Source organism: Gallinula chloropus (assembly GCF_964237585.1).
Source record: "Gallinula chloropus genome assembly, chromosome: 2".
NCBI lineage: Eukaryota > Metazoa > Chordata > Aves > Gruiformes > Rallidae > Gallinula > Gallinula chloropus.
The window spans coordinates 88850378-88861355 of record NC_140086.1 but is presented as its reverse complement, the minus strand read 5'-3'; the positions used below and the strand labels follow the sequence as shown (position 1 = coordinate 88861355).

Sequence of the window (10978 nt, the reverse complement as noted above, 5' to 3'; positions counted from 1 at the left end):
AAGGGGACTTTCCCCTATTAGAAAGCTCTGGATTGAGATAGCCTTTCGCCTCAGCTGTCACCCCTCTACCCTTCAGTAAGAAAATCCCTCAGCACACTGAAGACAGTGGAAAAGGCAGGACTGGTTATTGCTGGCCTGCATTTGGGGCTGCTCCATGCTGGCAGATTTCACTATTGACTGAGTTTGTGACATTAAGGTCCAGGTTGTGAGATGATGAGCACCCCGTCACAGAGTATCCACAGCTGCTAATGAATCCTCTAAGAAGGGCTGTGGCCCCACAGCTTGGAGAAGAAAGCTGAAATGCTGTACAACCCAGATACACTGTGCCAAGGTTCAATAGGAGCAGCAGAGACTTGCTGCCCTGCTGTCACCACTGAGGGGAAACTGACAGGAAAGTCAGTTCAGACCTAACACGAACATGAAGAGTGACACTGAAAGTGAAACTTTCAACATGAATCGTGTTTCTAAATCTAGTCTCAGGCCACGGGCACTGAAAAGTAGCATGTCTTCACCTTAGAGCTTAAAAGCCATGTATTTTGCCAATAACCATTATTTCAATCACAGCTGAGTTTCTCCCACTTCCAGTTCCAGATGGGAGGATAAAAACAAGGCAGATCCTACATAGTTCAGTAAGTGTAATGCAGGATATTAAAGTCAGCAGAGTGTGAGATTTTTAAATGTGTGTGGATGTTTTGGGTCTAAAACACAATACCTAGTAACTCTTCTGCTTTTCTACCAGCCCAGATATTTTGCCATACGATGCGGTTACTATAAACTAGTTTGACCAGCTGTAAATCAGTGACCGAGCAGAGCTGAGTGGGGTTAGTGTGGGTCCTTTAAAGACCACCTTCTCCAGCTCTGGGGTCTTGGGGCAGGGCAGCAGATGCACCTGATCCTTGCCATTTGCAAAGGGGATGCCTGCTCTCTGTAGGGAGAGAAGAGGCATTGCACCTGGTTTGCACAGATGGGGATTGATGCCTTACCTGCTCCAGCCCTTCGGAACTGTGCACCGAAGCGGGGGGGTGTAACAAAAAGAAACCCTGTGTTGCATAGACATTTGCTTTTTACCTAAACGACTTTAGTCGTCTTTCCATAGTTCATGAGCTTGTGGCAGTAGCAAAACCTGTGCCAGAAATGTCCCAGACACGTCTCAGGCCACACGGGTCACCACACCTCTTCATGACCCCTGTGTGGCAGCACAGGAACAGCCCAGCTTAGCCTGTGCGAAAGGCAGACTTTTGTTGCAAACCTCTGCCTCAATTTCTTTCACTTTTCAGGACCGAGCCCCTACATTACTCACTGGTAGGAAGTGCAGATCCATCCCTTCGCTAACCCACAGCGTTCTTGGAAACTCCTGTTTAAATTCAAGGGTGAAGAAAAAGGATGTGCTGGGGATTGGGGACTATATGCTCACTTCTGAGAAAAGACAAAGAGGTTTTTTCCCACTCTGTGGCATTTGCTGCTTCATCGCAGGACCCACCATCCCTGCATTTTCAGAAACTGTTGATTTTTGAGGTTGCAGTGCTCAAAGCTTCTCCAGGGAGTGTAAACATTGTATGAAGACAGTTTTAGGTAACAAAAACATCATCTAGTAGGCACACTGGGCTGCCAGCCTCCAGAAGGGAAACGTTGACACAGCCTGAAGAGCTACTGCTGCAGCTGTACTGCACCTTCAGATTAGACAGTCAAGAGTAGTTTGCGCACTTGGCTCTTTTATTGTGCTGCTCCTGTCTATTTTTGCCATTGACTCTTATTTCCTATGTGCATCAGCTATGGTAATCATGAATGCAGAACATGAGGGTGCTTTACGCCCAATTATATGGCAAACAGCTGATGTATATTTTCATGTTCATGGATCATAAAGCATGCTGCAAACTATAATTTGTTAAGCCTCCTGCAGAATCCCTCTGAAGATGTTACTTATATCAAACCAACAAATTAGCAATGTCTTCCTACCAGTCAGCAGCAAGTTTTATTTTTCTCCAACAGACTAAAAACCTTCCCATGTTTAGACGTAATTTCCATGGTTTACACTGCCCTTTGCAAAATCTTTCTTCATTTCTTTGAGCATGGGGAGAGGCCTGTCTTTCAGATCTGCATCTGAGAGGAGTAAAATTCACTAGACAGCAGCATGCAATGAAGAAAACACATTTCTTGGAAGTTCATGGCTACAGTTTTCCACATTAGTAACTTCAGCAGGGTGCTTCAGACCATTTTCCTCCTATTCCTTGAGAGTAAAATCACTTAATTTATCCCCATATAAAAGGTGGCCTTCTTGACTATGTAAATAATTAACCCCCTTTATAAATGCATGTTTTCATACCCTGTTCCAGTAGAAACCATGCATACAAAATTCTCTTTGGAGTCATTTGAGAATTTATGAGGGGTTTCAGGGAGGTTTTCCAGAGAGGTGGTGAAGTCTTGGAGATACCCAAAAGCCATCTGAACATGGTCCTGGGAAACCGGCTGTAGGTGGTCCTGCTTGAGCAGGAGAGGTGGACCAGATGGCCTTCAGACGTCCCTTCTGAACTCAACCATTCTATAAGCTTTTATCTCAAAAATCATTGCAGAAAAAGCCCAGTAGAAATATGGCCAAATCCTGCCCTCCTGCATACGTAATTATTGTTAAAATCAACTCCCATAACAGAGATGTCCATGAGGGCAGAATCACATCCTTTTCCCTGACTGAATATTCCCTCTGTCCAGAACCAGGATATTATCATAAAAACCAATGTTATTAATAAAGAATCACACAGAAGGCTCCAGGGTTCACGAAAGGAGAGCACATCGTTACCATTCTTCCAGTCGGTATGGTGACACTTCAGATGTAGGCGTACATCTAAATAAATAAATTAAGCCAAAGCTGCTTCCAGCATAAGCTCTTTATATAATGCAGAACAACACAAAGGCAAATCCAGCACACATTACTGGGGAGAAAGCGGTACAGTGATCAGTAAATAGGTATGTTTGCTGTAAATAAGTTTCTCTTCCCTGGCAATTGTTACAGGAAAGAGAATGTCATGGCCAGGTCTCCACCATTCAAAGGATTTGCCACAGCTACAGGACAAGGAAAACGAGTCCCTGAAGCACCTTTCTGATGACCAGGAACCAGCTGGCCAGGAATCAAAAAACTACAGAGTGGGCCTACTCTGTTTTTACTGTCAGTTACTGAAAATTGTTGCAGACAACTCTCCTCAGACAGGAGGATGCAAATTCCACCTCTGCGGAGCCAGGGAGGTGCTGTGCTATACTATGTGGCTGGGCTGGGGAACTGTAAGAAATACAGGAGCATATGTGGGCATCCAGAAAACAAAATGTTATTCATATCCAGTGGGGTTAAGGCAAAATTTACTACTCTTCTGGCTTCAGGCCAAGGGGCCTAGAAGCAAAGCATCCAGTTGATGGGTTCTAAGCTAAACTTCTTGCAGTGATTCATCCAAAATACAAGGTAGTTATCAAAGGATTAGGAATGCATTGGGAAAAAGTACTATTTCTGGTTGTCATCCGGGTGTTTCGCACAATGTTAGAAAATGGTGGTGGTTTTAAGGTGAACAGAGTTTTCCAAAGAAAAGAATAGCATTGGTAGGATTGTGTCTAATAAGAAATAAGAAAGGGTGGTCGGCTATAAACACCTCTGTGAGAGGAAGAGACCTCCCCACAATCACAGCTCCTGTACCTGCTGACGCTGTGGTGCCTTCCTCATTGACTTCCACATACGTCTTATGGACAACATTTGACATCACCAGAGATTTTGAAAATGACATGTCAGAAAGATCAGCTTTTGATTCACTGAAGATGTCGGTCATCCCCATCTCTTGTAATACCTCATTGAGGTTGAAGGTGCCTTCAAGCTTGAATCGGGGGAGGTATACCTCCACTCTTGTCTCAAACATGCGCTCTGAAGAAGCCCACAGCATTAAATTTTCATAGGTCATTGTGCTTTCAATCTAGAAAATGGGGTGGGAAAAAGAGCTTAAAAATAAGTGGGCAGCTTTGAAAAGTTTAGATTTTTACCCACCCTTAATTCAGATAAAGCCCATGATATATACTGCCTTACCTGCTCCAGCCCATGGGTAGATTCATCGGCCGCAAGACCTGGCAGCAGGATGATCATGCTCAGTGACTTCTGATCATAAGGAAGCTCAAGGACCTGAGCACCTATCTCCTCAATATAGCCATATTTAAACATGCCTTTCTGATACATCATCTGCACGGGTTTTTTCTCATTCTATTTAAAAGGAAATCATATAGTCACTTGAGGAATACAGCTCTTAACATTTAAACATTATAGGTGTAATATCAATAGTCAGAGTTTCAGTGGTAATGGTTGTTAGGCTAGACATTTTTCTTTATTGATGCATCTACAGTGACACACAACAATCAGCTTTGTCATGCATAAACATAAAGGGGATAATTCATGGGAAGGGGGGAGGGGGAGATGAGTGTAACTACACACACAAAAAATAACCCAACCAAAAACCAGTTTCCCTGCAATTGATCCGATAGTGAAGTTGCTTAACAGTGTTACACATCCAAACAGGCTGATACTGGTTGGATTTGCAAGTCCTAACATAGACTGAGATGAAGAAGAAATAGCACTGTAAAAATCAAGCTGTCCTTTATCAGACTGATTGGACAGGAAGTAATGAATTGGTTAAGATCAAGATCACAGCCTTTATCAGGCGTGATCTTGTAAATCTTGTTATCTTGCCTTTTTGTTTGTTTGTTTTTTGTGGTGGGGTGGTTTGAAAACTCTAAAAAGGCTCAAGTTTCCTTTTACAGTTAGCCAGCTTCCAAAGAAATAGAAGAAGAATTTTGATACATGACATACGTTCAGAAAAAAAACCCTGCTGGGACTGGTTAACATATGAAGAAAAATCTATACTGCTTCTCCTTATCTCACAGCTTCTCCTGCTGCAGCAGTGCACCAAATGTTCTCTGCTACAGACCATTGTCACCATCCATATCCAACGAGAGATTTAAAGTCACAAATTTAAGTATCCAACATGACAGTTTCTTACCAGTGTCTTAGCCATGAAATGCAATGTGATAACTACAAATATATGTTTTTCTGACCTTTTCCTTTGATTTATGAGAAACACTCAGAAGAGACTTTTTCCGATACAAAGTTCTTCAGCTTTAGATCAGAGCTAAATATGTCAGGGCTTTTTTTCTTTTGTTATGAAAAAGAACTAATAGAATATTGGCATAACATATGTAAAGAAGACAAAGCTGAGTGAAATGAAAGTAAATGTTTTTGATTGGCTCTTTTGGTAAAATCTCTTATACTTCAAAGGCACACACAGTACTGAGAGGAATGTGTTTGTTAAAGAAGTAACTCTGCAAACATACTGACAATACCTTTGTTAAACAATGAAGGGTTTTGGCACTGATCCTGTGACAGAAAAAAGGGCTAAAAAATAACATCTATTTAAAAGAAACTTTCAAATATTTCAAATACTATAAATAAACTTCTGCTTTTTCAAGTTGCAGATGTATTTTGTTTTTTGTTACTGTCTGGCCAAGGTTGGTTTTGGTCTGTTGTAATCTCTCAAATGTGTAGCTATTGTTAAAACTTGTTGAACATATAAATGCCAAAAGGAGCCCTTGGAGCCTATAGGAAGTGGGATGTTCAGACTCCCTTCAGTCCATGACAGCTGTCTGCAATGGCTACTGTGTTCAAAAGGGCTAATGAGGTCTAACACTTGTGTTCTGCCAATCATCAGGGCAAAGCCCTACACGGCTGCGACTTCTGATCCTTGCAGGTTTTTTCAGTACAGATTATGCTTTCCTGAGAAAAACCGTCCTGCCACCTCTTCCCAGCAGGAGAGGCAGGTTAAGTTTCAGCACACACACACCCTGCTCGAAGAGCTGCTGCACCCTGGACATTGTGCCTCAATGCTCAAGGTATCTAGTGTAAATAATGTTAAGATTTACAGAACAAAGACGTACCTGATTCAGTTTAAAATCTCTCTGTACAGTTTTTTTTTCATCAAACTTGTGTTCCCAGGATGCTTTGAAGTAGATTACATTCACCAGCACCAGAACTGCTTCGTTGGTGATCACACCAGGGACGAAAAGGTCCTTGATTTTACCTAAAGAACATTTTGCAATACACAAGTACTTGTTAATTGTCATTAAGACTCTGGACTGAGACTCAATTACTTGTTTGTGAACTTAGTTTTGGAGAAACTTAGAAATCCATTTCTTGTTTATTTCAACGACAGGGAAAATACAGGCAAACAAATGGTAGATTCTTCTACCAGCACTGTTACCAGCCAGGGAAGACGGGGGGAGTGAGGTCATCAAATTAGCCAACTCTGAACCTCAGTGTTAATATATATATGTGCCAGGTGACATCAACCACAGAGAAGGAGGCAGCACCATTAATTATGTATTTCAGTTTGTATGAGGGCATCTTTCCCTTTGCACTAAACTGTGGAGCTTTTCACTTCATACAAAGAGGCTGAAGCAGGAGTTAGCAGGCTCACAGGCTTCATATGAGCACCCAGAGCAACAATGGATCCTAACCCTGTGCAAGGCGGTCCCTGAAATTTCACCCTCTTACTGGGCATCAACAGGGGTTAACATCTCTCTCCCACACCAGTCACAGACTAGGATAGGTTTGGTCAGGAGATGGGCAACTGAGATATTATGGAAGCCTTCAAATCTATTTGCCTGTTCCCCAGGAAGTTCTGGTTCAGCCAGAAGATTTAGAAAATTCTTACCTCACTGCTGCTGCAGCTCTGGCAAAGCTAAGGGAACGTGACATGGATCATGTTTAGTCTCATCAGTAAGAGCCAATGGCCCCTACTAGCTTGTTAAGGGCAAGAGCTGGTCAATTGTCACTTGTGATTGTGAGTCTTGCTGGTGGTCACATCTCTTGTCTTTGTCAGCATCGCTCTACCAATATCCAGGTCCTCAGTAGCCCTCCCCACCAGCCACCAGGCTGTTCGCAGTCTCACCATGAAGGTCACAGCTCCCATCCCCTGCTGCCCTGTGGCTGCATTTGTGGCTGTTTGCAGAAGCCATTTGTCTAGTTGTGTGCCTTACAGGCATTATTGTAGTTAGCACGCCAGGCATAAGGGTGGGAATACAAAAGTATTTGACAGCAAAGCCACCTTCATTTCAGAAATAATTAAACTGATAACTTACTCCAATATTTCAAGAGGGAATGGGAAGATAAACTGTCTTTAAACAGGTAAAGACTGAACACCTGGAGATATGAAGAGATCTTTGCTTTTTCATACCCTAGAATTTCTTCTGTTGAAGCAGTGGGAAAAGGCAGTGACAGGAAGGCTATGGCTTTGTTTTGTTTTACCTTGTGTCTCACTTTCAACCCAACTGTTAATTTTTTCTGTGGCTGCTTCAAGAGCATGTCTGAAGTCCACTGTCTGCAGAATGGCTCCATACAGTTCCTTAGTGCATGTCAGAAATTGCTGTAAAGCAAAGTAAAGATTATAAATCTGTCAAACCTCTTCAGCATTTGCTCCCTTTTGAAAGAAATCAATGGTTCAAAACTATTTGAGAAATGGTGAGGATCCTGTTGTTGCCATAAGGCAAAATTTGGCTTTGGAAACATCAAGTATCCAAAGTTTATTCAGAGAATCTTTTAGAAGTGGTAACTATTCTACTTCATAGGCAAAAAAAGTAAATACATAAAAAGAAAGTCACAAGAAAGAGGCTTCCCAGGAGAACAGCACACTTGGTGCCCAAATAAAAATTTTAAGAGAGAGATGTATTATTCCTTAATGCTTAAGTATCAACAGAAATAACTGGCAGAAATGCAAAGGTGTGACTAGCAAGTTACTCGTACTAGGTAATCTAAAGACCCCTCTGTCATTCAGTAAGAAGGGAGCGGGAAGTTCAGCACAGCACAGCAGCCCTACACATCAAACTACATAACACCTCAGTGATAAATCCTCCCCAAGCCTCCTGCTACCCCAGCAGTGCAACTTGCAAGCCCAGAAGTGAGTAGTCAACAGACAGCTTGAATAGGCCATTTTTGGCTGTAGTCACACCTCTGCCTGAGTGTAGACATATACCAAAAGTGAACAGACTCCTGCTCTATTTTTGCTCTGTAGCCACTGATGCCCATGGGGTAGGATTCTTTTAAACAAAATAACTGAAAAACTGGCTCTCTTCTCTCTTTCCCACCAGCCACAGGAGATACGGCTCCAAGAAGTACACCAAGTGCCCCAAAACACGCACGAGGGGCCGACAGTGAGGCTCACAGTTGCAGGGACCCTTGAGGTGGGGGCCGCAGCAGTTAGCAGATACGGGTAACTCACCTGCTTGAGTTCAAATTCTTGTTGTACAAAGAGATTGTTGGCCAGGGTTAGAACGTAGCTTTCGCCAAGGCTCTGTAGTTGTAAGAGCAGTGCCTGGAATGCTGTGTGGTTAAGGTCCCCGTCCTTGTTACACTGGGAATACTACAAACACGACAATTAGAACGATTCCTCCATACAGCTTTGGTTGTTAACTTGCATCCAAAATAAACTACACCATGGGGAAAATCCCTCCTGTAGTGATTTTTAAATCCAGCTAGCCTAAGTTTTATTGCCTGGCCCACCTTCAGATTAGATCACTGGAGGCTTCAGCATTGACCTTAGGGAAGAGGAGCCCCTTAGCAAGGTAACACCTTGTCTCAGGTATTTCCTCCTGGCTCAGGCAAGCTTTGTGCCTGGGATCTCGACTCCCTCCAGTGGCAGGCAGGCTCTAGTGCTTTCTGCCTAGTGACGGGCCGTGCGGGGAAGAACACCATCCTGCACTCCCCCCACCCAAGGACTTACCTCTAGGAGGGATGACTGTCTTTCCTGCCTTTGTTCCAGCTCCCTTTCTGGGGCTGCAGTCTCAAGGTCAGACCTAAGGCTCGTTCTTCCTGCAGATTTCCTGACATGGAGTACCTGCAGTTGAAGATGCCAAATTATCGCAACTGTAACCAGGATAAAGGCACTTTAATTGTTTAAAAGGTTTTCTCTGCTGTCCTGGATAAATGGTGCAAATTTAGGAAAGGTGTTTCCTCACTTTCAGTTAGGCTGAAATGAAAGACTTGAAAGTGTAGATGTATTTATCTTCAAATTCACATTTCTGTATTAGCAAACCAAGAACTTGCACTTCATCCCCAAAAACGTTACCCTCCCCCACTGCCTCAAAATGTTTGCATTTGGTTTGTATTTTTATTGCTACAGTTGCCTGGAATTTTGAAACAAAAAGTTGCTTCGGGCAAAGAGACAAAAATAGTTTTCTTTGAAAATATCAAGACTGTCTTTTCGTAACCATTCCCAGTCTTTGCGTCAGTTTAGGAAATACATCAAAACCGCAGAGCTATTAATGGGAACCGGTCCTTCTTTCTAGTATTGGCATAAATATCTCACCAAAAAAATTCCCAGCAGCTTCTCCACTGTAACGATTTTGCAACTTACACAGATTTCATCTTGGGGTTTTTTTTTATTGTGGGTACAGGTTCCCCATTGCTTTCCTAAAGCCAGCAAGAGCCCTTGTGTACTGGTTTTATGCGGCAAGGTTGTGGCAGTCAGGGTGCCGCAGGGGTGGCCTCTGTGCAGAGATCGGGGGCTGCACCCATGCCAAATGGAGCTGGTTCCGGGCGGCTCCAAAATAAATCACGTCTGTGTTGCCATCACAGTGACTGGTGAGTGATGTCCCTGTCCTCATCTCCACCCACAAGCTATTCCACTTATTTTCTCCTTGTTGAAGAGGGGGAGTGAGAGCGTGGCTGGGTGGGCCCCTGATCAGCCCACCACGCCCTGGGAACCTTGTGAGGAGGGGGGCATGTCTGCCTTGGCTGCGGATGACCCAGGAGTCAGGCTGTGCACATGGCAGTGTTAGCATATGTGGGTGAAGATCTGCCAGTACAGAGACAGCTACTGACAAGAACCTCTGCTTTGGCATTACTGGTCTTGTACCGCTCATGGCTATAACAAAAGTGAAGAAAGACTGTAGAAAGCAGAACTTGCACTTCAGGGAGTAAAGCCGCAGTGACCAGCCTTCTTCATGCCCTCGCTACCCACCCAGGTCCCTGTGAGCTCTGCAGGTGAGACATTTTGACTCAAAGGTCATAAGTGGTCAGTGAGCTGATGTTCCACCACCAAGGTGCAGTCACTTCAGGTTTCTGCAACTCTCCCCACTGCCCACCTCAGGATTCTCACAGCAACTGTGGGAGGAAGCACATGCCTGTCCTTTTGAAACAAAACCTGATGTTCTGGCAGCAGGCTGGGGGAAAGGCAGACTGTCCTGCTGTGGTCTATCACCTCTGCTCTTTCAGCTCTTGCTCCATGCTCTTGTGTTCTGCATGGGGGCAGATGGCAAGGACCATAGCACTCCAAGCATGACTGTGAAGGCAGCATCCGTGGTTGTGTTCACACTTGTTTCCTATGAGATCCTCACACACACGCAGTGCTAGGATGCCAAACATTTCCATTAAGGAAACAGCAAGCAATGTGGAAGTGTCCTGGCATGTTTCATTGATACTTACTTTCTCTATCTGAGCAGCAGTGTTGTTTTTTGCACCTAGATGGACCATGGCCAGGGCAATAGAGATACTCATTGGAGAGAAGGCAATGTTTGTGGCCTCTGCATTTCTGTTGAGTTTATTGTAGAGATCGAGGCAAAACTCAGTAATTGATCTAGAAATGGAGCCCATCACGAAGCACCTGCTGACTGGGAGCACAAAAGAGAAGAGTTTAACACAGCTTTTCACCTAGCTAGAGCACACTGTGAAGCATCTGTCAGAAGACTGTAAAATCTGAGAGTTTGAAACAGCACACATCTGTCGCTCCATGCCACACTGCAGGAGCAAGGGCAGAGCAGGTCTGGAAGAGGAAATCACACTCACAACATGCATGAGTTCCTCAGAAAGGACCGTTTTTCTGTGTCATCCCATGGTGTACCTTATTTCAGATTTTCCTCTTATTTCAGTATTGAAGTCAATCAACTGTGGATTTAACATTTTCCTTCT

The 10978-nt window shown here is 43.8% G+C and overlaps 1 protein-coding gene across 1 annotated transcript; it reads right to left on the bottom strand.

The window, feature by feature from the left end:
- Nucleotides 1-3542: 3542 nt before the first annotated feature.
- Nucleotides 3543-10663, bottom strand: LOC311188643 (serpin B12-like; the record flags this gene model as incomplete). Its single annotated transcript, XM_084260108.1, has 7 exons — nucleotides 3543-3947; nucleotides 4058-4228; nucleotides 5953-6095; nucleotides 7322-7439; nucleotides 8292-8423; nucleotides 8793-8906; nucleotides 10496-10663. The coding sequence occupies 7 exons, from the start codon at nucleotides 10661-10663 to the stop codon at nucleotides 3543-3545; spliced, it is 1251 nt and encodes a 416-aa protein (XP_084116234.1).
- Nucleotides 10664-10978: the final 315 nt, after the last annotated feature.